Genomic DNA, 27,869 nt, shown 5'->3' with positions numbered 1-27,869 from the left:
TAGCACAAAAAAGCACTTTGGATACAGGAACAAAAAATATTTATTAACAAGAATTAACTATCACAGTGTCCTTAGGTCTAAGATTCAAGACTGATGTTGAAAGAATACATTTAAACATTAAGGCAGAAAAAAAACCCAAATATATTTTCATCATACAAGGTGTTTTTTTTAAAATGTTAACTAAATTGCTTTTTAAAATTATTATTATTTTTTTTTAAAAAGGCCCTGGTACATTCCAAGTAGGAATTTACACATGCACCAAAAAAAAAAGGCAGAAAAATCCAGGATGCTTTCTGAAAACCTCACCAAAGGTTAGTTCAATGTCAATCAATTTCCTCCTGCCCAAACGATTACAAGGTGACTATTTTCTACTATGGTTCTGTAAGCAAATGAAGCACATTCAAAGTTTACGAGGAGTACAAGAGGTGAGTGGAAGCCATGCAGCCTGACAAGGGAAATGTAAGCTGCAAAGTGCAGGCAAGAAAAAAAATGTCAGTGAGGCATCATTTAGAGCAGTTTTCTCAACCTTGGCAAATTTAAAGCTTGTGGACTTCAATGCGGAGAATTATTCCAGCTAGCTTGCTGGCTGGGAATTCTGGAAGCTAAAATCCACACAGCTTAGTTGCCAAGGCTGAGAAATAGTGATTCAGAGTTTTAAAGAACAGATACCCTTTTTGCCTTATAACAATGCATCAGAGACTGTTTTGAGCATGAAATGTCTATCTTTGAAGGCTATTATTATAGGGCATTAACTATCCAAATGCATAATCTTGCACATATAAAATTGTGTTTTATTTTAAAATTGTATTGTTGGAAAAGAAATATAAACAAGGAAAACAAATTCATATAACTCAAGCTAACAAACCAGTTAAACAGAACAGAAATATAGCAGGGACAGGTACATCGAATGAGAAATGAACGTAAGGAATTTGCTGGAATAGATTTAGCTTGACACTTAAAAACTGTCACATTTAGAAAGGAATAAAGTAGAACTTCTCCTCTGTCATTGAACACATATATCTTCCAAAGAACAATACACCCGAAAAAAGGGGAACTTCAAAGATATCTGATTTTGCCGATACCCTTCTGATAGAAATCTTGCCTCAGAGTTAATACTGATATGGCCTGGCCTAGCAGATATATCTGCTCCCCTGGGCATCATTCATTACCAAGGGAAAAGAGAGGAGAGATTCCACAAAGGAGCTGTCTTCTATCTTCCTCAGGGCCAGCTCTGGTACTCTACTGAAATCAGCAAGATGCAGAATTCTCTAAATGTTGTTCCTTTCTTTGGATTTTTCATTTCTGCCATCCTAGATAGAAATGAGAGGGGGGAAAAGAGCAGAACTCTTTCATTAACATGGCTTTGGAGCTGATAGTATGAAGCCCCTTGCCCAGTGCACTTCTCTGCAGAGAAATTAACTCTTTCTTGAAGCGATATCTTACCTACTCCGACACTTTTCCCAAGAAGAAACTGCAAACCTGTCTGTCAAAAGAGGTGCTGAGTTAGGAGCACAGGCAAGCATTGACTCCCTGCCACTTCAGTCACATGCCTGTTCCCCCTTTGAAACAAGTGTGTGGATAGTATGAAGCTGGCCGTAAGAGCAGACAGTTAAGATGCTCCCAATAGGAGCTGCTTCAAAACATTTGTGACACTTTGAAATGGCTTTTGAATTAATTAATTTCTGTGAAAGGAGGAAGATTAGTCTCAGCACCACAATATCATCCAGCCTATAGTAGAAGATACATAGAGGCTCCTATACTCTAGTCTAAATAATCATCAGTGTAAGACATAACTTACTGTTGCCAAGATTCAGTCAAATTATTGATCATATCCCAAGCATTTCCCCTTTATGAAACTTTTATTGGCCACTACACACAAGTATATATCTTTTGTTTTATCACTGTGTCCAACTACAGAGCTCCTTACAAGTAATATTCCTGCAGAACAATTTAACTCAGCATTCTTTGCGACATTCTACCTGCCTACATGGAAGGAGGGAGTTTTAAGAAACATTCTGTTGGGAAACGCCCAGCCTCAGTCTGAAACGGTGCGGCCCAGTCACAAATTGTGAGTTTAGTCGGTATTTATCTAGAGAATAGTCAGAAGTTAACAATTGTTAATACAAATATATTATCATAAGTCCTTAATGTTACTAACTTTTGCTACCTCTCAATTCAACATGAAATCAGCACATAAAACATCTGAATTTAATTTACAGTATCTTTAACTGGGTAACCAATCATAAAAAATTAAGCCAAGAAACCAAAAATAATAGTTATTCCCATTTTCTATAAAAGGTCTTAGGAATTTATCTCAAACTGTGCTCCCAAAATAAAAAAAATGGGGTTTCTGCAGAAGTATAGATTCTTCCCCACATTTTAAAAAGGGGAATGCTTTATCTTCACACATTTTGGAGCAATATGTTTTAACTATTAATGTTGTGCTGATATAGCAATAGGGCCTTACATATTTTCAGATGTGAATACTAAATAAATATAAAGCTATTAAACATACTAAATAAGGATAAAACACAAAAAATGTTAAGTTTTTACCAGATCAATTAAATAGCAGTACATTCATTTATACATAGCACATAAAAAGTTTGTTCAGATTTATTGTGAGGTTATCTCTCAAATAGTGAAGCTGCAATTAAAAAGATGGACTTTAAATACATTTTTAGTTTAGTCAAACAGGATCTAGACATCAATCTTGATTTTAACTTTTAAGTTTATTTGTGAAAGTCTTCACAGATGTTAACATGAACCCTATTTACAATCTGTAATAAGAAATTAGAGCTTGCAACATATCAACTGGGTGAAGAGACTGGCACTCTCATTACTAAAGGACATTCTTCCAGTGGGAGGAGATACAAGAGTAAACTAAGACGAGACAGGGGGGAAATAACAGACCTCAGGAGGGGGTGGCTTGATAGTGACTGGCTGGGAGGCTCTTCGGGGTGGAGAAGGTTTGGGCTGCACTTGCTGCTGAACTGTGTTGTAGTAGGTGACCCCTCCATACACCTGAGACTGGGCCTGCAAATCCAAAAGGAAAGGGGAAAAAATATTGGTTTATTCCAAAGTATTGTTATACATATATATTTAATTCACTGAAATTCAAAACATACAAGGTTGACTCAGCCTTCCATCCTTCCGAGGTAGGTAAAATGAGGACCCAGATTGTTGGGGGCAATAAGCTGACTTTGTAATAATGCCGCTTGGGGGTGTGTGAAAGCCCTAATAAGCAGGCATATACATAGAATGAAGGCTACTGCTAAGCTTGTAAGCCGCCCTGAGTCTTCGGAGAAGGGCGGGATATAAATGGAATTAAAATAAATAAATAAATAAAAATACACATATTGGGGGGGCGGAGCCAACTGTCAGAGCGGGCGGCTGTGTGAACGGAGCTCTCTCCACGCACAACCTCTCACCCAGTGTTCGCGGGGGCTTTTCGGAGCTTCAGGAGGTCCTGTAGGGACATCCGAAGTTGCAGGCAGCCCGGAGAACCTTCATGAGCGGCAGTTCGTGTTGAAGATCCGGAGAAAGTCTGATGCGAGCGAACCGGGGAGAAGGAGGCCAGTAATGGCCGACATGAAGATCTGACAGAGGGACGGAGCTAGCACGTAAGCAGCGGGACAACGGTAGAGCGGAGCTGACGGAGAGTGTATCCGAATATTAAATAGGAAGCGCTTGTGAAAGAGGTACTGGTTCGAAGTGGGAGCCTCACGGAGAGGGAATAAGCGGCGATAGAAGTCTTGAGGGAGGCGTTTGGCAAAAACAGCAAGGGAAAGAAAGCCGAAGACTATATGACTGTATTCTAGCTGGAGAAAAGCTACAACAGGTCAAAGTCTGAGCTTTGGAGCCTTAGAGACTGAACTCTGGATTGTCGGGCGTGGAAAGCGATCAGCTTGGTCTAGTCTGGTCTATCCTGGTAAATTTTGAATTTGTGAACTTTTGAAACTTTTGAAATTCTACTCTACTTGTCACGGGCGGCCATTTGATATAGCAACTTAGTAACTGGAGGTTTGTTTAGTGGGACACCTACTGGTCTTTGACAGCAGAGGAGGACGGAAAAGGTGCCAATTTCTGCGCCGGAAACGGGGGGGGGGGGGGGAAAAAAAGAAGAAGAACGTGACTTTGATTATATTCATACTATAGAATTCTATTATATAAATTGCTTAGTTGGTAATAAGTATCTGGTGGTAACTGTTTTATATATCTTTTGTCATAGAGTTAAAAGGTTTATATAAGACTCAGGGTATTATACATTGATAAAACGCTGTTATAATTGGGGAAACATGACAAGTATCTCGGGAGCAACTAAGCCTAGCGCTGGCAAAAAGGCGGCAGCACAGGGACAGGGGATGGCCTCAAGTCCCTCCAATCAGAAATCTATAGAGGATATGCTGCAAAGGGAAAGATCTAACTCGAATTCCTTTAAAGATTTACATGCCCTTTTGCAAAACCTACACGAGGCAATGGCCAAAAACCACGAGGAGATGAAGAGAGAAATAGGCCAAATAAGAAACGACACTGGTGAATTAAAGGGGAAAATCCAAGCAATAGATGATAAATTTGAAGGGATTCAACAGCAATTAGTCAAAAATGAACAAAGACTTCAAGATATGGAAGCTAGAATGGAAAAAGAGGAAAAGAGAGTAGATGATTTAAATGAAACACTCCTTCAGGCTAATAAGGAATTAGAAACAACAGTCATTTTTCTGGAAGCAGAAAAGGCTGCTCATTATCTACGCTTCCAGAACGTTCAAGAAAAAAGAGGGGAAGATCTGTTGGTCATGATGGCAGAACTGATGGCAAAGGCACTCGGTGTAGGGAAGGAGGAAATGCTGGCGGAAATTGATGAAACATACAGGGTCCAAACTAATTATGCGAGAAGGCACAACCTCCCAAAAGAAGTACATGTAAGGTTAGTTAAAAAATCAATTCGGGATGAGCTTCTGCATAGATCTAGAGAGGAACCATTAGAATTTCGGGGCCAACCAATCACCATCCTTAAACAGATACCTAAAAGGATGAGGGATCTGAGACGCGGCTATCAATTCTTAACATCCAAACTAATAAGAGAAAATGTAAACTTTAGATGGCTAACTCCAGAGGGTATTCTAGTTACGTGGCAGGATAGAAGGCATAGACTGGACACGATAGAGAAGGCAGAAGATTTTTACAAACGCCACTTCCATAGCCAAGAGGAAGTAGATTTAGAAGATCAAGATGGAAGGGAGGTAAGAGAAAGAGATACAATACGTGTGGCAATGGATGGGAAGATCTTAGCTACAGAGGATAGAAGGAACAAATCCGGTGAGTTAACAGAGAAACATGGAACTAGAGACAAGGAAGAGAGAGAGCCCCGAATCACGAGATCCACAAAAACCAGAAATAAGTAAGATGAAGGGAGGTGAGTGTAGTATTATGTCTGTGAATATTAATGGATTGAATTCGCCAGTGAAAAGGCGGAAATTTTTTAATAGGCTTATTCACCAACAATTGGATATCGTGGCAATACAAGAAGTCCATATAAAGGAACAACAAAAATATTTGTTAGTACAACCAAGAATAGGGAACCTATTCGTTTCCTTAGACCGACACAAGAAAAAGAGAGGAGTGGCACTATATGTAAACCCAAAATTGACTGCAAAACAAATTTATAACGATAAAGAGGGTAGAATACTGATAGTCGAGGTTATAATAAATCACAGGAAGGTCATGATGGTAGAGATATATGCCCCAAACCATAACCAAGAACAATTTTTCAAAACACTTCACAATAAGATATGTAGCATTGATTATGAGGAGATTTGTTTAATAGGAGATTTTAATGCTATCCTAGATATAAATTTGGATTATATGGGAAAGACGCTTAGGAAAAAGAAGAGAAGAACTCTACCGAGATCTTTTCTTAACTTGGCTGAGGAACTAAATATCCAAGATGTCTGGAGGGAAAGAAATCGTAAGGCTAGACAATATACATATTACTCCAACCGACATAACTCATGGTCTAGAATAGACATGGTATGGATGACGAAAGAAATTAGTTCAGAAATAGACGAGGTACATATAGCGACAGGTACTTGGGCAGATCACAATCCTATTAAACTTATCTGGAAAGGTTCCAAAAAAATACCCAGATGGACGCTTCAAAGAGCAATTTTAAAAGAAGACGAATTCAAATCTAAGATGGAGAGAGAACTAAGTTTTTTCTTTAAGGAAAATAAAGCTATAGACACCTCAGTACAAAACAATTGGGATACAGCTAAGGCAATGATGAGAGGGGTAGCGAGGGCATATATGGTATATAAAAATAAGGGGAAAAGACAACAACGGGAAAGATTAGAAGAGGAATATAAGAGCTTAGAAGTTACACTCCAACAAGATCCACAAAAAGAGAATATCAAGCAATCTATGGATCTGATTAAACACAAACTTAACATTCTAGACAAAGAGAAATTAGCACAACAATTGAGAAACACGAAACAAAATTTTTTTGAAAATGCAAATAAACCGGGCCGGTGGCTCGCATACAAATTGGGAAAACAAAAGGGGAAAAACTGGATTCACGAACTACGAGATGAGGAAGGGAGAATATTCCACCAGGAGGAAAAAAAAAAATTATAGCCCAGGAATTTTATGAACGTTTATACAAAGAAGATAGTCAGGCAAGTGTGGAGAAAATGGAGGAATATTTTCAAAGAGCCAAACTACCTAAGGTCACAGAAGATACCAGAAATATGTTAAACGAGGAAATTCGACTATCTGAGGTGATAAAAGCTATTAATGCACAAAAGAATAATAAAGCATCGGGACCCGACGGTCTTCCATCAGAAATTTATAAAGAATTACAAAATATCCTAGCTCAACCCCTAGTGGAGGTATTTAACGCAGTATTAGAAGGCGCAAGGACGCCTAAATCTTGGCTAGAGGCAAACATAACCCTTATTCCGAAAGATAACACAGACCATACATTAATCCAAAATTACAGACCCATATCACTTCTTAACTCGGACTACAAGATATTTACATCAATTATAGCGGAACGATTGAAACGATTTCTGAATGATTTCATACACGCAGATCAAAATGGTTTTCTCGCTAAGAGACACACTAAGCACAACATTAGAATAATATTAGATACATTGGAGTACTATGAATTACATAGCGAACAACAGATGGCATTACTTTTCTTAGATGCCCAAAAGGCATTTGACAATGTTAAATGGTCTTTTTTGTGCCAACAGCTTAGCTTTATGAATATGGGAGAAAAATTTATAAATATAATTAGGGCAATTTATGACAATCAGGAAGCAAAAATAATTATTAATGGGGAAGCATCTAGCAAGTTTCAAATTCAAAAGGGAACACGGCAAGGCTGCCCCTTATCACCGTTGCTGTTTATATTGACTCTTGAAGTATTAACGAGAACTATAAGAAACGACCCAAAGATAAAAGGATTAACCATTAAAAAGGAAACCTTTAAATTGCAAGCTTTCGCGGACGATCTGGTTTTTATTATGGAGGATCCATGTCAGACGGGACCAAAGCTATTGGAAGAATTATCTAAATATGGTGAGGTTGCCGGACTGCGAATAAATAGAAATAAGACCAAGATGATTGTTAAAAATATGACCAATAAACAAAAAGGTAATCTGGCCGAAATCACGGATATAGAAATAGTCAAGAAAATAAAATATCTAGGGATTAACATTACGGCTAGATGCACTTCACTCAAAAAGGATAATTATGATAATGTAGTGAACCAAATAAAAGGTGATCTGGAAAGATGGGGAAACCTAAAACTCTCATTATTGGGAAGAATCGCTGTCATTAAGATGAATATTCTGCCTAAAATCCTGTTTCTGTTTCAGAATATCCCAATTCAACTCGACTCTAAATTTTTTCGAAATTTGGATAAATTATCACTAAATTTTATTTGGCAGGGGAAAAAACCAAGAATTAAATTGAAATATTTACAAGACACGAAGGAAAATGGGGGTTTTGGATTGCCAGACTGGGAATTATATTACCACGCCGCGGCCCTGAGCTGGATTAGAGAATGGGTAATCTTGAGAAATAGAAGACTATTAACTTTAGAGGGTCACGATTTGCAATATGGCTGGCATGCTTTCCTATGGACGGAGAAACAAGGTCTTTTCTCCCATTTTCAAAGACACCGGATCAGGCAAGCGCTACTTAATACTTGGAAAAAAATTAGATCTCACAATTACACCAAAATACCGGTCTGGCTATCCACCCTTGAAGCGATAGTTTACCCAAATCTGTTTGATTTGGGTAACATAATCTCATACAAGGATATTCTGAATGAGGAGGGGGAATTGAAACTTAGGAATGAACTAGAATTACAAGGTATAAAACTCGATTGGTGGGCCTACTTACAAATCCAATCGAGATTTAGGAAGGATAAAAATGAATGGGGAATATATACCTCTGAAACAGCATTGGACAAAATATTATTGGGACCGGACTCTAAACAAATAAGGAATTTTTATAAATTACTTTTGGGATATAAGCTGTTTGAAGAGCAAGTGAAAGACCCCATGTTGACCTGGGCTAACAATTTAGGACATAACATCGACCTAGATACTTGGCAAACAATTTGGGATAGGAATAAAAGGATAACACTGGCCTCATCGTATAAAGAAAATTTATTTAAAATGTTTTACCGATGGCATCTTCCCCCAGCCCGCTTAGCAAAAATGTACACAACAGCATCTCCCAAATGTTGGAAGTGTTCTGAAGAGATAGGCACATACTTCCACACGTGGTGGTCTTGCAGTAAAACACAAAAATTTTGGAGAATGATTTGGATTTGGCTGAAAGAAATATTGAAACAAGATCTGGAGTTTAGTCCAGAACTTTTCTTGTTGGGAATCACGAAAGAGAAATATCCTAAAGATGTGCTATACTTAACGATCCATATTATCACAGCAGCTAGAATATCATTTGCGCAAAAATGGAAAAAGAATGAGATCCCAGGACAAAAAGAGGTTATTAGGAAAATTTGGGATTGCGCTGAAATGGACAAATTAACTTTGGAATTAAAGAATAAAGATCAATCAGACTATTATAGAATTTGGAACAAATTGTATCTTTGGATGGATAAAAAGAAAGGTCTCTATTAGGTTTTACAGACTAGCTCACTGTTTTAAATATTGTGGTATTTCACCGATTTGTAATCTAAGTGTATTTAAGTGTATTTTTGATGTACATATATACATGTATATATATATATTTAAACATTGTAGACAAAAAGGTTTGTCAGCTCGCTGGTACTGTGTCCAATGTTTTTAAATAATAAATTTAATAAAAAATTAAAAAAAAAAATAAAAAAATAAAAATACACATATTGGCTCAGAAATTCCCTGAGTTAAAAAGACAGCAATATGTAATATACTGCAAAATTATAAAATATTAACATTATAACCCTTTTGAACTGCCTACTGAAATACAAGCCTTTTATTAACGCTTGCATAGGAAGATTTCCTTAAGAATAATCTATTCTAAGAAACAATGCATTTCATTCTTTGGTAGCTATCTGGATTGTTGTATTATTTCCTTCCTGCCTTAATGTAATCTACCAGATTTAACTGTTGTTCGTCTCTATACAATGAATGCTTATTTTATATCTTCATCACTACTCTGGTTAAGTCCAAAGGCAAATGAATTAGATATCTCACTGAGATAATAAGGTGGTCTACTTTTCAGCTAATTGGTACATTTAATAATCACTTCAGAACGATCAATTCCACATCAAGTAATATTGCTTAAAATTAAGAAAGCTATCAAGTTTTCATTACTTCAATACAACCATAACTTCTGGAAAGGATTGTCTTTGAGTCAGTGCTGACTCCTGGTGACTGCATGGCTGGTTTAGGAATTCTGGGAGTTGAAGTCCACGAGTCATAAAAGAGCCAAGGTTGCCTACCCCTGGCCTAGACCAATCTCTACAGTTTTCTTGGTAAGAAATTTGGGAATGGTTTGTCACTACCTTCTTCCTAGAGTTGAGAAGGCGTTATTATGCCAAGGTCACCCAGATGGCTTCACATCTCCCAGTTTGTAGTTTGGACTTTAACAACTGTATCCTGCTTGCTCCCCATGCTTGCTTGCTCCCCATATGCAACATATCAGAGCATGCACAGTCTTATTGCACTGAGGTAACCCAAGAGTAAATACAGTAAACAGTGGTCTATATTAAATGGTGGTTTATATTACACTATCTACAAATATCACCAGGAACAAAATACATACATGTGTGATAATTCAGCAAACTCCAATACACAGCAATTATAGCAGGAAACGGACAAGAGAAAGACTCTAGCAAAGCCTTCCCTTTTATACTCAGGCTCTTAAAGGGATACACACACACCTGCTGAGTCATTCCTATGATTGCATCATCCATCTTACATTACCTTACATCATTACATAAGCTGTTTAACCTTTAAATAATTATCCTGACACAATATATATTATTCTGTTTGTCTAATGACTGAGTGATCGTCATTAAATTATATCTCTAAGAAGCAAGCCAAAATTAATCTGCACCAACAGAGTCCTTTTGGGGGTAGATGGGTAACTGTACAACTTTCATTAATTGATAAATAAATGAATAATCACCCATTTTGTAATTACTTGTTAAAGTATGTATACTGCCATTTATCACTAAATTTCAGCAGTTTAATTTATATTTATTGAACATTTTCATATAACAAATGGAAAGCAAAAATTAAAGAAAAGAAAAAGAAAGCTATAGTTAAGAATTACATAAACAACTTTCAACCATCTTCTCAAAAGATCAATTATAATTATATATTTTACAAATCCTCTTAAATATTTTACAAATCTTCTCAGCTCCCTCCTTTAATCTCCATCATTCTTAATCTTCAAATCCATAAATCATCAATTAATGTTTTTCTTCTTTCAGCAAAAGTCCAAAAAAAATGGCCAGCATTTAAAAGCAAAACATAAGCAGACTTACTTGAGTATTAGGATACAGGTGGGGAGGTGGGGGAGGTGGAAGTGCTCCTGGAGGGTAGGGGTAACTGGGACTGCCAAAATTCATTACTCCAGGAGGGGGAAAGTAGGTTGGTGCTAACAACTGTGGTGGTGGTGCTGCTGGTGGTGGTGGTGGTTGCTGCCCAGGAGGCATGGAGACAGGAGGAGGATATAAGCCAGCATTAGCCAGAGGTGCAGATGCCTGATGTGGATGCAATCCTGGCAAAGACAGATAAAAAGTAATCAAACAATTCTGAAATCAAAATGCTATCAGGAAGCAAAGACGAAATAAATAACATTTTAATATATCTGCTCAACTAAAAAAATAATTGATCCATCTGGCTGCTAAGGAGAATAAGTCACTGGAACATACGTCTACAATATGCCACATGTATTCCTGTTCTCTGCTTGCAGAAATTGTTTTTCAGAGGTTAATCTACTTAACAGAAGGATCAGAAAATCTTTCCCCCTCATCCTGTATAAATTTTAAAATTCTTTCTTCTTGCGTAATTATTTATTTCATTAGATTTAGACACTGCTTGACTACAAGACATCTCTGGAGAAGGAACAAAATAAAATACAGAATATGTACAAAAAAACAACAACACCCCATCCAAAAGAAGACCCCATCCACCCTAACCCAAAACAGCCAGATTGTGAACATTTTCTGGAATATCATCAGGATGACAGCTACATGGATTTCAGAGGGATTTCATCCCAGAGGCAAGACCTGCTTCCTAATTCCATTTTTTATTTAATCAAAGGGACCTGGTGCAGGCCAACATGCCAGTTCATTACATTTTAAGAAGTCATCCAAGGGGAAAAATAGTTTTAAAAATATCAGGTAGACATAGTCAAAGCCAGTGTCTTTCCTTGTCAGTGGTAGAATCTGAAGTAGGTATAGGTTCTCCTCTCTCCAAAACAGAAAGGTAAAAATGTAAACTATGCATCAAATATCTAAGAAACCAATGTTGCTGAATGTTCTCCTTTTCCAAAAGATCAAATATATTACAAAAAACGAAGCCCTTTACCTTCGACTTTATGGTCCTAATAAATCCAATCTCAAGTGACAAGTTTCATTTTCCTTAAGTTAAAATCACCCCAACTTGCAAAACTCATATTGGATTTTACTGCTTGAGAGAATGTTAATAAAATCCACCCCCATCTTTTGTTTCCTGACATTTCTGAATTCCCAAAACTCAGTTTTGGAGCTTTATCTTTTAGATACTTATAAAAGCTTTTGCAATATAGCAAAATGGTACAATGGAATACAAAGCTTCCCTATGGCACTTGCAATGTATAAATACCAGTAAGTAAAGCTTTATAGTAGCGCCAAAGAGTTTTGTCACTCCAGAGAAGTAAGGAAAAAAGTGCATCTACTTCCCATTTTCCTCTATTTCCTTACAGAATTCACATATATTATTAATAGGTAGAGAAGTTAATATTTTCTTCAATGCAGGAAAGCAGCTATGTACTAAAAATGATAAACTATCTCACTTTGTTGTTAATAGCATACAATGTATGTGTTGAAATATATCTCAACAGATATAAGTGATACACTAGAGGAATTTGGGGATATTTCTAACAAATTAGTAAAACTGAAGTACAAAGGAAATGTTAGAGAAAAATGAAAGAGAGAATATCTATGTAAAGTCAGTCCCTACCTGGATGTGAAAGATGCATTTCTGGTTGAACAATCACCCCTTGAGGAGGAAGTGGAGTAGGATTTTCACCATGTGTATAAATTGGACCTTGGAACTGTACTGTAAGGACAAAACATTAGACATTATCTTTCTAACACTGATAGAAGTAATTATTATTTTGAAATTGAAATAAAAAGAAGCCTCAGTTGCCATTAGGCAAAGTAACAATAACAATCTCAATGTATACATGTTGTACTTTGACAATAACAATTCATTCATTCATTAGTTCTTAAACAATTCAGTACATTCATAACTAGAGCACTGGGTTCAAGTCAACAATGGATCAGTTACCATTTCTCAGGGTATTGTAAATTAAAGATGGACCACTGGGAAGAGATGGAAATCCAGGGAAGCAGACTAGCAAGCAAAAACTATGTAGTATGAGTAAGCAGACGGGTCTATGGATACAGGCAAGTGAGAGAGTATCACAGCTGGGTGTTCTTGAGTGCAGCCAGGAGGGTGTCGTAGGTGATAATATGGAGAACAGGCAAGCAAATAGATGCTGCAGGCGGGTGCTATGAGGTGCAGGCAGGTGGCACATTGGAGCACAGGTGGGCAAAAAAAAGCAGCAAAAGTGAGAGTAACTTGCGGTAATGACTTGTGACCTGCTGGCTTGCCTATTCACTATGCTTATGGAAAGCTAATAAGGTTACAAATGGTTATTACATGAATGTAGAACACTATAAATTTTAATTGCATGTTTACAAAGCAACCAAATTGTATTCATGTGACTGTAAATTCAAAGGCTGACTGTATCTGTTTGACACTGTCCTAACTTTGGATACTTGCTGATCAAGTGGTCATAATCCAAGGACTACCTGTAAATCAAACAGGACAGCACCATACATTCTATCAAATGTCTCCTCCTCCTTCTCTTCTTCTTCTTCTCCTCCTTCTTCTTTTCCCATTATACTAGTACATATGAATCTTATTTCCCTGTACAAGTCCTTCAAGCTTTTTTTACAAGAAGTTAAGAAAATGATGTGTAGCCCACAATACTGCAAAACCCAATCCAAAATAGGTACAAGAATCCCTTTAATGAACAGTTTACACTCACGTGCATCATAGTAATGCCCTTCCATTATGCTTATATGGACTGGTGGAGCAGGTTCTGGGACAGGCCTCTGACGCTGTGACGAGTAGCGTTTTGCACGCCCACCCTGAACCCCCTGGAAAAAAGCATGATTGCCAGAGTGAAATATTTTCCTGCATGATGAACTTTGTTACCCATAAAAAAAATGTTCTAATCTGTTTGAATGTTTTATATCCTTAAAACTGGATAATTCTGAGAGATGAACCCCATATACTTCTTTTTCCCAAGTCCTGGTTTTCCTGTTCTTAGAGGCTCTGAGTGGCAAAATGTTTTGCAAGAGAGACATGCAAGCATGTGTCAAAATTTGCCCAGGCATAATTAGCTGTTCTTTTCTTTATAACACATTCACGTTTCTCTCCTACGGTATAGAGGGAGGATTGGGTCCTATAAGTATCCCATCTTGGCCATCATTCTGCGTCCCAAAAACATTAAATCAAAGCTAGAAGAATCTATTACAAGGACCAGTATCCCATTAAACCCAAGTTGCTGAACTGATCCTGCTGCTTGATAAAGACTCTCATTCCTTCCATAAGAAATTCTACAACTATTGTCTGCATTCTTGTTGCCAATCAAACTCATCACTTCAGAAGCAAGAAAAATAAATGGACTGTTACAATGTCTTCTATCCTGTTGAATTGAGGGGGTGGGGCTGTTCCAATGTGCATCTGATTAGGCAAACCTATTAGGAAAGACAAAGGAGGAAAAAAAACACCATTTATTCTTCAGCTTTACACACTAATGTAAAGAAATTTTTAAAAACTGAAAGCAAGTTTGAAGAAGTCCTAGATAATTTGAAAAAGGCCAATGCTGTTGACTTTGAGAAAGGTATGCCAAACTTCTCCCATGCCACCATGGGAGGAATGAGCAAAGAAGGCTGGGAGTGTATGCCAAGAGTATATCCTTCCAGCAGGGTCATTCGTGGCATGCAAGCAGGCATCCAAATTGGGCAGCAGCAATATAGAAAGATGCTGGAGGCAGATGATTAATTAAGTGACAGGAGCGAAATCATTTAAGTGATAATAGCATCATTTCATTCAGTGCAGAAGGCAATGATAAACCACTCATGTCTCAACAAGAAAACCACAAAAACGAACAAGGGAATAATAGGGAATACCAGAATGTTGATAAAAGGTAAAGGTAAAGGTTCCCCCGCACATGCGTGCTAGTCGTTTCCAACTCTAGGGGCCGGTGCTCATCTCCGTTTCAAAGCCAAAGAGCCAGCGCTTGTCCGAGGACGTCTCCATGGTCATGTGGCCGGCATGACTAGACGCCAGAGGCACACGGAACGCTGTTACCTTCCCACTGGAGTGGTCCCTATTTTTCTACTTGCATTTTTTACGTGCTTTCGAACTGCTAGGTTGGCAGAAGCTGGGACGAGTAACAGGCGCTCAGTCTGTTACGTGGCACTCGGGATTCGACCCGCCAAACTGCCGACCATCTGATCGACAAGCTCAGCGTCCTAACCCACTGAGCCACCGCGTCCCTAGAATGTTGATACCTCAGATCAAATGACCGCTCAATGTGCTATTGAGGAAGAACTGAGTGGTTAAGGTGCTGGCCTAGAAATCAGAAGACTGAATTCTAGTCCCATCTTAAGACATGAAAGCCGGCTGGGTGGCTCTGGGCCAGTCACTCCCTCTCAGCCCATCCTATCTCATAGGATTGCTGTTGTAGAGAAAATAGGAGGAGGAAGAATTGTGTGTGCTTGCTGCCTTGAGTTACTTATAAAAATAATAAAAGCATTTGGACTGAATAGTCAGATCAATTTGGCAAGATAGGGTCTAATGAGATTAGCTTATGCCCTCTTTAAATGGTTCAGGAAGATCAACGTATATGTTAACACACTGGTTGCCACTTAGTGACAGACAGAAAGCACCCACTCCCACAAAAGAAGCTAAAATCAGCATAATAATATGAAATAAACAATTGAATATTTGACTGTAATTTTCAGCAATGTTTCATCTGTTTTGACTCATTTTCCTGAAATACTTTGTAAGAATCTATACTCTTTCATCATGACCTTCAAAGGGCAATGTTCGAAGTACCTCAAATGGGTTAATTTACAAAATATGCCCAAAATTTGGGAACCATAACTTCCAAGAGAACGACATTTGGGAAAGGTGCTTCAGTGCTACTGGTTATTGCTATGATCCTGCTGTAATCACAGGACTTTCAATGTTTTATAAGTTTCACAGCCAGCCTTGCAATGCTTCACTCCCTTCACCCAGAAATAGTCAATAACCTGCCATCTGGAAAGGGAGGGACTTCTGTGTACCCTTCTTGGCCTATGCCACTCCCATGCACTCCCCCAACCTATGCCATCCCACCCTAGTGCACCATCCCTGATTGACATGCCACCTCACACTACCTAAGACTCCCATTCTTCTTGACTTAAACTTCCCTCTTTCCCTGTGCAGCCTCCCTGATCTGTATAGCACCTCTCACATGCCTGGGCACCCTTCCTTATCTATACCGTCCACGCATGCATGCTCTCTGCAGCATTTCTGATACACACCCACTTCCCAATTCACGTATCTTTCTCAACCACCACCCCTCACATACCATTCTTGACCTACACTCTCATGTTTTGCCTACCCATGGTCATTCTGTTTCACTGTTTGGGTAAGGAAAGATCTCTGAAATGATGATCAAGAGAGGACAGTTGTCTAGTTTATATATTCACTAAACAAAATTAATTTTTCCTTGCTTTAGCACATCACTTACCCTGTGGTGGTATGAACTGGGGTTGCCCTTGGTTCCAGTTTTGTTCTGTCATATTCAACTGAGTCATGTCTTGTTCAAGGCCATCCAGATTTGCTTCAACAGGTACCTCCCAATTAGCAGTCTTTGCTGAAGGAGGTGATGGTATAATATCAGCAGTTTTTAATGGTGCCGGTATCAATTCTGATGGAGGTGGAACTTCATCTGCCAATTTTCCTGTCTCGCCTGCTTTGTTCCGACTCCTCCTTGCCCGAGAATATGATTTTTTTTCCACAGGCCTATCTGGCTGTGTCTGTAGAATATCTGCAGGTGGAGTTTGATTTTCCAGAACAACTTCTTCTTTTTTAACAGGGCTGTTTTGAATAGGTGGTATCTCAGATTTGGGAGAAGGCTCTCTTGCTGGGATTGGATCTGATCGTCTGGCCCGGTAACTGCTTTCAGGCTTTGACTGTTCACTGAAGCGAGGTGCATGTTGACTATTTACATCCACAGCTCGATAACTTGGGCGAGTATCTTTATAGCCACTAGGTTTGGGGAATGCCCTTGGACTGGCCATCCATCCTGTCCCTGCTGAGTTTCGATTAATGAATGTCCGAGGTGCCACAGAAGTACTGTCTAGACTCTGATGTCGTGGTGGCTTACTTGGTCGTTCACTGGACCAATTGGATTCTCTCTGTGGTGGACTCCCAAATCTAAATGAAGAGGAGATGCTATTGATCAGAAATGAATGTTTTATGTTTCACTCATCATCACAGTTAGTCCTCTCTCAAGGTCAGGAAAAAAAAATCAAGCCCAACATTCCATAAAAAGTACACAGAGCAACTTCTACAAATTCACCTTGGTTTGCGCACCCTCCTGGGTTTGATGTCATCAGGGTTGCGTGCAGAGCGGATATCATAGCCATAAAGAGCAATTAGCTCTTGTCTGGATTTTGGTGCTTGCTCATCTTCTCGAAACTTGTCATGTTCCCATCGTCCCTCATCTTTCCACAATTTACGCTGGCGACCTTTTGGTCTTATGTACCAAGATAAAGAAAAACAATTAGAACAATTAGAATGGTATATGGGGGTTGGGAATTGCTGCTCTTATACCATAGATATAACAGTGAAATAAAGCCACAGCCATTAAAAATATGATTCCACAAGGGAAAATTTACTACAAAACCAAATTCAAAGGAAATAGTTGTCTCTGTAAATTAATGCCTTCTTAGAACTCTACTCTCCTACTGATGACTGCCCAGTCAATCAATCATCCAATAATCACTAAAAGGCCGAGAATGGGTTCCATACTTTCCTTCAGTTTCATTATTTTATTATTTAACCCACAGAATGAGACAAAATTTAAAAGCTAAAATGTAATCCTCTTTAGTGGTCTGTATAACTTTTTTCTGTTAGCAGCCAATTGTGCCTGCAAGTAAAATGTTCCTGCTTATGAATTCTTTCTACAATTGCTGCCTGTTATTCCTATCACCAAGGGACGCGGTGGCTCAGTGGGTTAGGACGCTGAGCTTGTCGATCAGAAGGTCGGCAGTTTGGCGGGTCGGCAGAGTGCCGCGTAACAGTGAGCGCCTGTTACTTGTCCCAGCTTCTGCCAACCTAGCAGTTCAAAAGCACGTAAAAATGCAAGTAGAAAAATAGGGACCACTACGGTGGGAAGGTAACAGCGTTCTGTGCGCCTTTGGTGTCTAGTCATGCCGGCCACATGACCACGGAGACGTCCTCGGACAAGCGCTGGCTCTTCGGCTTTGAAACGGAGATGAGCACCATGTGCGGGGGAACCTTTACCTTTACCTTTATTCCTATCACCTACCGGACTTCCTCTTCCTGGGTCTGTCCACGGAGGTCATGTTCAAAGAAAAGACCTTTACGAGGTATGTATGCTGGGTTCTTCCGGTCTTCATCATCATCTAGATGCTTAGGAAGTTTTTTACCAATTTTATTCTCAACTTGTTCAGTGCTTTCCTAAAATGAAAGAAATCACTCACTGACCTATTAAAAACCCACCACCAATATCCCAGAAACCATGGTTTTCTTTAGTAAAAATGTGATTGATAAGATGTTATGATTATGTATTCTGCATAGACAAGTGAGTGTAAGCCCTTGACTTACAATGATTCATTTAGTGACCATTCAAAGTTATAACAGCACTGATAAAACTGACCCTGCACTCCACTAGACCTGTCACGCCCAATTAATCTCCTCCTATGTGTGGCAGAGAAGGGGGGGAAGATAGGCTAGTGGGGGAATTGAAACACCCCTGCGGTCATAATAGTGGATGGGTTGCCAAGCACTCAAATTTTGAATACATTACCAGAAGAGCACTGCAATGACCATAACTTTAGGAACTAGGCAATGGTACCTTTCATTCAGTGTTGTTCTAACTTCCAATAGTTGCTAAATGACTGGTTGTTAATCAGACTACTTTTATATTGGTCATTTAATTATGCATAAAATATGAATTATAATATAAACTGGTAAAAATGATAAAAGTTACCTTGAGCTAAAATGAAAAATGGTGAAAAATAATGGAGAAATTTGATTATAATATATTTATTTATTTATTTATTTATTTATTTATTTATTTATTTAATTACATTTATATACCGCCCTTTCCCGAAGGACTCAGGGCGGTTTACAGGGTAATTAAAAACCAAGGTACAAAAATTAAAAACAAGTTTAAAAAGAAATTATATTTGTCCCTGTATAAATAAAACCCCAGTTAAAATAAGATTAATCCTCAGCCTGGGCCAGAGAGCTCGAAGAGCCAGGTCTTCAGGTCCCGGCGGAATGAACGGAGGTCGGGGGCAGTCCTCAGCTCCACTGGCAGCTGGTTCCAAAGGGCAGGCGCCCCCACTGAGAAGGCCCTATCCCTGGGTGTCGTCCGCCGGCAATCTCTTACCGGTGGCACCCTGAGAAGACCCTCCCTGTGGGAGCGCACTGGACGAAGGGAACTTGATGCCGGCAGCAGGTGTTCCCTCAGATATCCCGGACCCAAGCCATTTAGGGCTTTATAGGTCATCACCAGCACCTTGAATCTCACCCGGAGGGCAACCGGAAGCCAATGCAGCTCGCGGAGTAGAGGTGTTACATGGGAGTATCGGGAGACCCCCATCACAACTCGCACAGCCGCATTCTGCACCAGCTGAAGCCTAATATTGCTCATTATTGCTTCTGAATTTTACTGCTATTACACTAAATCAAGATAGCACTTATCTTTTTAGCTGCAAATACCAGAAACACAAAATATTGCTTATAAAATTCTTACAAAACTACTTGTTTAGAATGCAACTGCAAAAATAATATAGGCATAAGAGAAAAAAAATCTACTGAAATGTAATGACTTATAAATAAAGCTTTTTTTTCATTCTATGACCATAATGTTTTCCTGAAAAATAACAAATATGTATTTTAATTTCTAGGTTAATTCTTAAGCTCAATATTCAGCAAAACATACCTGCCCATCCCCACTTTGCCTTTCACCTGCAACTGTGCCTTTTGATTCAGTTTTCTCGTCCCCTTTGTCTGCTTTTGTTCTCAATTCAGTGTCATTTCTGTCCCGCTTTAAGTCCATTTTAGTTGTTTCTTCTTCACTGTATTCTCCATCCTCAGCCTAAAACAAACATGCCATTTGATTCAATTTAGAGGGGCTGGAGAATAACAAATATTTTGTCTACTCTTACACCATGCAGACTGTGTTATACTGAGTGTCATTTAATACTTTTAATAGATGCAGAAACAAAACATACATCCAAAGCATACATTTTAAGCTCATATATATGCAAGAAACATAAAAACCTAAATGTTGCAAAGTAAGCAAAAATATACTATAGAGCATATATCCAAAAGGTGTTTTTTCAAAAGGGAACTGGACTTTTTCTTTGAAGATGCTTCGCTTCTCATGTGAAAGATGGAAGGATACTCCATATCCTTCCTTATATTCCTTGCAGTCACCTGGTCATTAGCACTCTTTCTGAGAGTCACTGAGGCCACTTTGAGATGTCTGTGCTCTCAGGGTCACCTGAATAATGCAAATGCTTGTGAAACCTTCTTGGAATTGCTGAAATATGCATGACTTGATTGACTGAGAATCTCCATAGACATACAAAGTGTATAAAAAAATAGCTGCATGACTTTTCATGATAAGTAAATATTTCATGCCCTGATTTGTCTAAAGGCATTTACTGAACCCAGTCTCTCAATCTACCTAGGTTAAAAAAAATCCAATAAACTGTCACATTATATATTCATGTACATTATAAAACAATGTGTATGACCTCAACTCACCTCAGAATCCTCAGCACTTTCATAGTCAGACAGTACAGCTAAAAATAAAGAGTTATTTGAGGTTAAAACTTCTTCCAAAATGCAATATTTTAAAACCTTAATTCTCATATTTTCTCCCAAGTCTTTCATTCATACCCTCCAAATCCATTTGCAATTGCATCACCCATCCCTTTTGCTCACATATAAAACCTTGTTTTATCTTTGGTTCATCCAGCTAATATTACTTGTTTGGAATATTCCATCTATCACAAAGCATTTTTTTCTGTGAAGCATTGTTGTTGTTAGCTGCGAAGTTGTGTCCGACCCACTGCGACCCCATGGGCAACGTTCCTCCAGGCCTTCCTGTCCTCTACCATCTTCTGAAGTCCATTTAAGCTCACACCTACTGCTTCAGTGACTCCATCCAGCCACCTCATTCTCTGTCGTCCCCTTCTTCTATTGCCCTCAATCTTTCCCAGCATTAGGCTCTTCTCCAGTGAGTCCTTCCTTCTCATTAGGTGGCCAAAGTATTTGAGTTTCAACTTCAGGATCTGGCCTTCTAAAGAGCAGTCAGGGTTGATCTCCTCTAGGACTGACCGGTTTGATCGCCTTGCAGTCCAAGGGACTTGCAGGAGTCTTCTCCAGCGCCATAGTTCAAAGGCCTCAATTCTTTGGCGCTCAGCCTTTCTTATGGTCCAACTTTCACTGCCATACATTGCAACTGGGAAAGCCATAGCCTTGACTATACGCACTTTTGTTGGCAGGGTGATGTCTCTGCTTTTTAGTGTGCTGTCTAGATTTGCCATGGCTTTCCTCCCCAGGAGCAAGCTTCTTTCAATTTCTTGGCTACAGTCCCCATCTGCAGTGATCTTGGAGCCCAAGAAGCATAGCAAATAGAAAATTCTTGAGAGCTACATGGATGTAGTGTTGGGGTGAATGAAAAACAACAAACTGAATCCAATTAGGATGTAAGTAAATACTGACATAGTTCTCAGGATCAGAAATTAATATGTCCTATTCTACATGAGATACTAGTTCCACCAAAATATCAAATGTGTATTTTAGGGGCTCTCCTTAATTCCAAATGAGAGTAGAGACACACTGGCCGTAAAGACAAGAATAAATATATCGCATTTTCCGGCGTATAAGACGACTGGGCGTATAAGACGACCCCCCAACTTTTGAGATGGTTTTCAAGATTTTTCGTCTTATACGCCGGAAAATCAGCGAGCCCGGGAAGGCACGCCCTCCCCTCTCACTATGGAGGAAGCAGGGCAGGCTGGCGTCTGGCGGGAGCCGGCAGGGCAGTCCTGCGCACGCGCACGCTCCCCAGCTGTTAAGGAGCACTCCTTAGCAGCCAGGGAGTGCGCGCGTGTGCAGGACTGTCCTGCCGGCTCCTGCCCGACGCTCTTCCCTCTTGAGGCAGCATCCCCGAGGACTCCTTAGGAGCCGGGGACCGATGCTGCCTCAAGAGGGAAGAGCGTCTGGCGGGAGCCGGCAGGACAGTCCTGCGCATGCGCGCGCTCCCCAGCTGTTAACGAGCACTCCTTAGAACTAATTTATAATCTCTCATGTAAGAAAATGCTGGGGGGGAAAAAAGAGAATTCATAATATGGTTTGCCCTGAAAAGGGATTTTGATGGTTATCATGTGTGTTTGCAAAGGATTCACAGGTCGGGGAAAGGGAGGCATGTGGAGGAATGCTAATGACCAAACCCTCATATCAATGGTACAATGATTTTGTCGTATCAGTGGTACAATCATTTTGACGTCATCTTGGCTTCTTAAAGTTACCGGTGCGTGCAGCATGTAGGTGTATTCAAACACAGAGCCAGAGAGGTAAGAGCGTAGAAAGGCGAGGTGCCAATACGTGGAGAAAAGAAAGGATGCGACCTATTAAAAATGCCTAGCACTTACTTAAGTAACTACAAAGATTCAGCAAACGGAGTAAGCCCGGTGGAAGAACTGCCGGGGCTGCCTCTTCAGAGGGAAGAACACGCGCCTCACCTCCCCTATCCCAACGCCGCCTGCTGCCACGGTCTAGGGTTGGGTTACCTATAGCCCACACGTACGTCGGGTGCTTTCTCCCCTTCCATTTTTTTTTCACGACAAATGACACCCTCTTGCGGCGGGGGGGGGGACGCACGTTGAGGGGCGGCGGCGGCGTTGCCCGCAAGACAGCGTGAAAGAGACGAAGCCGCGCTAGAAAGGCGGGCGGCGCGCAGCAGCATCCGGAGCTTGCGCGAGGGGCATCTGGGAGGCCAGCGCGCGAGCGCGGGAGAAATTCCGGCGCGGCGCGAAAGCAGGTGCTGCTCGCCCGCCTGCCTGCGTGCTCGCTTGCTGGCTGGCTCTCCCGCTCGCTTGCTCCCCGGCTCCTAAGGAGTCCTCGGGGATGCTGCCTCAAGAGGGAAGAGCGTCGAGCGGGACCTGGCAGGACAGTCCTGCACACGCGCGCACTCCCCGGCTGCTAAGGAGTGCTCCTTAACAGCTGGGGAGCGTGCGCGTGCGCAGGGCAGTCCTGCCGGCTCCCGCCCGATCGCTGATTTTTTTCCGGCGTATAAGACGACTGGGCGTATAAGACGACCCCCCAACTTTTGAGGTGATTTTCATGGGTTAAAAAGTCGTCTTATACGCCGGAAAATACGGTAATGAGCTGCAGCTGGTATCTGGCCTGGGAAACTCTAGCCTCAGTGATCCATGTCCTTTACAATTATATTATTGCAGCATAACCATCTTGAAGAACTGCAGCATGTTATGGTAGCCAAATAAAAGTGTGGAATATTGTAAAATAACAAACCTATGCCCTAATTGATCATATATTGCTTCCACTGCTAACAACATAAATATTTGACTATACAGAAAGCCTCATTACCAAAAATGAAAGCGTAGTATAAGAAATGTCGCTTTTCCAACAAATATTTTATGATTTTAAAAACATTGCTAAGTAATTATTTTGTATTTCTAGCACCAATCACTACAGTTAAAAGATACTACCACTTACCATCTCCTTCTATGCCATCTTCACTTTCCTGTTTTGAGAGAGAAAACATTTATGAAAGAAGGAAAACCAGCAGATGCAAATATGTTACATTAGACTGCTCTAGGAATGTATTTTATTATGAAAAAATTGATGAATGAATTTAGCATGGTTAGTTTCTAAACAATTGAGTAGTACAGTTGCTTTAAGACTGGACATAGTCTGAGGAGATCCAAATTAAGAATGCTCTTGGCTATGTGTTTCATTGGGTGATTTTGTATCTGTTATTACTTCTCAGTAGCCCACCTGCCAAATTATATGAGGAAAATATTGGAGGAAGGTATTATGTATACAGCTTTCAACTTCTGAAGAAATGATCAGCATGTCAATGCAACAAATAATCATACAACTATAACAGAAATGCCTTATCAGATTATTAATATAAATATGAGGAAGGGATGGAATTGTATCAAAACTACAGGAAGTTATCCTATTGGGAGTGCAATTCCAATAATTTCTAGTGAAAACAATTATATCAGTTATAAATGTACGGAATATAATGCCTAATAAAAAAGGATGACTCTTTTTCCCAACTTTAGGGAAACCCAACTTTAAAAATTAGGAAAAAGATATGCAAAAATTGGGTGGAAGTGGGGATACTGAACTGGCTCAACTGATGAAGATGAATTTTAACATATGCTGTGTTAAGAGATAAATATCATTTATCAAATATAAACCAATGGCAATATTTACAGCCATTATTACTTGTATGTACACTGAGAGCTTATGCACCGGAGACAAATTCCTTGTGTGTCCAACCACACTTGGCCAATAAAGAATTATATTCTAACATTTATTAACCAAGTTTGGACCAACAGCATTTTCACCCATATAAGATCATATAAGATATAAGATCAACTTTTTAAATAAAAACCTATTAGTTTTTGTAGATAGTCATAAATTTGATATGCAGATGCTAAGATATTTAAAATTTAACGGAATCCATTATATTTGTATAGAAGAGGAGTAAGACAACATTTATTAAAGATGTAATGATAACGCTTCTTTAAAACACGTTTTTATAATGTTCTATACTCACTAGGTTTTGGGAAAAAGTAGATTATATGACTGTTCAACAAAAGCTAAAATGTTCAGAAGATAATAATCTCTTGACCATGCATCTAGGCAAGGAATTTAACAATGTTCTTACTATGGCCAAGACACTGATATTGCAGCATTGGTAAGATAAATGTATGGCTACATTCACTAAATGGATGGAAGACCTGATTACATTTGTCACGTATGATAGGATGGCCTAGAGCAGGGGTCGGCAACCTTGGCTCTTTTATGACTCGCGGACTTCAACTCCCAGAATTCCTGAGCCAGCTATGCACTTCCAGCTATGCTGGCTCAGGAATTCTGGGAGTTGAAGTCCGCGAGTCATAAAAGAGCCGAGGTTGCCTACCCCTGGCCTAGAGATATAGTTTTATCTCTAGTATAATGAAATATGGACTTATTTATACAAAGTATAATAGGTTAAAAAAACCATAATAGTTACATAAATGTATTAGAAATAAAGAGATACATATTTGAATATTTGTATCAGATAAGCACATATCGAACTGTAAGTTTATTATGACAATACTGTATTTTTATGTATTTTTCCACCTTTTCAAATTCTTATGACCTTTTCTCTTTAAGTATATATTTCTACCATAATTATCTTTATATTTTGTTCTTTTTTCTGTTATTTTAAAAGCATTAAATACATTTCCAGACAGCATCTTTCATGGATACTTGATAGGGGAATACTACTTCAAATCACTACATCTTTAACCTTTCAGAGAATAATCCAACTCCCCCAAAATTCCAGGGCATAGATTTTTCCATCCTTTCTTGATATTTCAGCTTGTTTTTTCTTATTCTTAAACTTGTTTATGTGTGCTTTTTTTGACTGAGCCTGACTGTTGTTAGGAGTAATTATTTTTGCTACTGTAAGTAAAGCATCAGGATATTCCAAAAGAAAGAAGGCAACTTTTCCTTCCACTTCCACAAAATCCTATCTGATGAAAACATCATTAGAATAACCTTATACTCTTCACAACAGCAAGAATATGAATAATTTTCTTTAGGGAAAAATATCCTATGGAGATGATTAGTAATTCTTGGAAAATGCTAGGACCTAAAATTATTATTTAATACATTATTTCCCATGTGCTTTTTAAAAATAAAAACTTGGTCTATATTCAGTTGTCCACATTAGCAACTATTTATATGTTCCTGAGACATAATAAGCTCAACGCCTAAAAAACATGTCATCTATGTGTTTCTGTAAAAAACAAGAGAAAAGATAATAAGAATGTGGCAAGATATTATTTTACAGATTTTACATTCTTACAGAAGTGTTCATAATGGTAATATAGTATTACCATATTATATAATATACAATATAAAAAGATAACCCAAGCCTAAATTAAAGCTGCAAGATCTGAATATTAACTCCTAAGTACTTATACAGTTTTTCATACTATGGAAAACAGAATCAAAATGAAAAAAACATCATTAACAGAAAACACTGCTATTTGCTGAATGTAAATATAAGTTTGCTAAATGTAAGTGTAAGCAGATACATTGTAAAATAATCTCTAATTCTTGCATCTACCAAACAAAATCCTTTATTTGTACAATGGCCCCTTTCTGACTTTGAATTTTCAACACATCTGTTATAATTCATCCAACATTATTTTCAAAGTAGAATTACAGTATCAATTTGGATTGTTATGCTATTATATTACCAGTTTTAAAACTGGTGGATTTCAACAAAATCTTCAGGACCAACCCACAATGCTTATTTAAAAAGGCAGAAGACCCCTAAGCTATAAGAAACTAAAATATGACATGCATTCAAACAATAGTATTTACCTACTAGAAACCAAACAGTATGTGTAATCTCAAAGAGACTTAACAAACCAATATCCGCAAAATAAAAGATATTGAAATTTGCTTTACCACCACCATCCTCTGTCTTAGAATAACAGGTACGCACCTTCTGCATACTGTATTATACTCAGATACAATTTTGTTTAATGCAGCACGCAAACGGAAGTGCTGGCTATCTACTTCCGAGACGAAAGAACGGCTATTGTAGAAAACATCGAAAAGAAAACCAAATACTAGGTTGTTTTTCCCCATGCAAGCGGAACCTGGTGGGCCATTACTCAGTGACGAATTAAAGGAGTACTCTGCACTTCCTCAGAACCACTTTTCCCTCCCCCGCTCTTCCCCACTTTGTACCCAGGGAGTACCCAAGGAGTGGACCATAGTCAAAATCTCCCCGCTATATGCAAAGGAAGGCGGGGGCTGATCATAAGAGCTTTCCCGTTCTCTCTTTCCCTTCCGGATCTTTCCACTCACACACTCCGAGTCGGCCGGGCTACCTCCAACCGTCACCGGCGCCTCCACATTTTCAGTACTAGGAGTAGCACCCCCGGTGCTTGCCGCTCCGGCTAAGCCAAAGCGGTGAGTGCCGCTGCGCGGGGAAGAAGGTGCACTTCCAGGCGGCGAATCGGACTCATCCTCTTCGCTGCTATCCTGCGAAGCGCGCTGCCTCCTACGATCCGCCATTTTGACAGGAACCAAAAAAGGAAACAAGAAAAGCGAAACGGTTAAGAAGGTGGAGGAAAAGGAAGCAAGGCCCAAAGAGGATGACGGGTACGGAAGATGACGTCCAATCCTGAAAAAGACTACGATTCCCAGCATCCAACGCAGGTCTATTTCATTCTTTCACCCAGAATTCTTTATGCTTGGACTCCGGGGAGGCATGGAGAGCTCTTGGAGGAAAAAGATTGCGGAGAAGAAAATTCGCGCCCAATCGAGGGCGATGACATCACGAGAAAGCGGTTCAATAGGCGGGGGTGGGGGGAACTCCCACAACAGTATCACGTGCTTTATATCTGTCTAAATTGCTGCATGAGAGGTGGGGACGGAAGCTGTCTTGCTGAGTCAAAAATAGCATGACGTTTTCCCATTGCAGAGATTACATCACTCCAGTTTTCCTGCAGTGCTAAAATAGTTGAGGGGCAGCAGCCTCTG

General features: G+C 39.4%; 1 protein-coding gene across 5 annotated transcripts; it reads right to left on the bottom strand.

The window, feature by feature from the left end:
• Positions 1-22: 22 nt before the first annotated feature.
• Positions 23-27,492, bottom strand: CASC3 (CASC3 exon junction complex subunit). 5 transcript variants are annotated; one of them, XM_081346472.1, is made up of 14 exons: positions 27,192-27,481; positions 23,802-23,829; positions 20,823-20,860; positions 19,993-20,148; positions 18,349-18,500; positions 17,377-17,553; positions 16,543-17,231; positions 14,433-14,497; positions 13,783-13,894; positions 12,687-12,785; positions 11,006-11,241; positions 2,911-3,033; positions 1,444-1,483; positions 23-1,310 (listed from the first exon to the last, which is right to left on the bottom strand). In XM_081346472.1, the coding sequence occupies exons 1-14, from the start codon at positions 27,399-27,401 to the stop codon at positions 1,297-1,299; spliced, it is 2,139 nt and encodes a 712-aa protein (XP_081202598.1). In that variant the 5' UTR covers positions 27,402-27,481; the 3' UTR covers positions 23-1,296. The 5 variants fall into 5 exon arrangements, with proteins under 5 accessions (XP_081202598.1, XP_081202600.1, XP_081202597.1 ...); XM_081346474.1 differs by having other exon boundaries at positions 1,444-1,479; positions 27,192-27,480; XM_081346471.1 differs by having other exon boundaries at positions 23-1,483; positions 27,192-27,492.
• Between the last annotated feature and the right edge of the window lie 377 nt (positions 27,493-27,869).

The sequence above is a fragment of the Vipera berus genome (genome assembly GCF_964194415.1).
Source record: "Vipera berus genome assembly, chromosome: Z".
NCBI classification, from domain to species: domain Eukaryota; kingdom Metazoa; phylum Chordata; class Lepidosauria; order Squamata; family Viperidae; genus Vipera; species Vipera berus.
This window is presented reverse-complemented; position numbering and strand designations above follow the sequence as displayed.

Excerpts from the sequence above, each read along its gene's own strand:
- CASC3 (XM_081346471.1), bottom strand. The coding sequence starts at position 27,401 with ATGGCGGATCGTAGGAGGCAGCGCGCTTCGCAGGATAGCAGCGAAGAG. Across the intron at positions 23,830-27,191 it reads GCCCGGCCGACTCGGAGTGT|GAAAGTGAAGATGGCATAGA; the intron begins GTGAGTGGAAAG and ends CTCTCAAAACAG. Across the intron at positions 12,786-13,782 it reads AGGGCATTACTATGATGCAC|TACAGTTCCAAGGTCCAATT; the intron begins GTGAGTGTAAAC and ends TTGTCCTTACAG.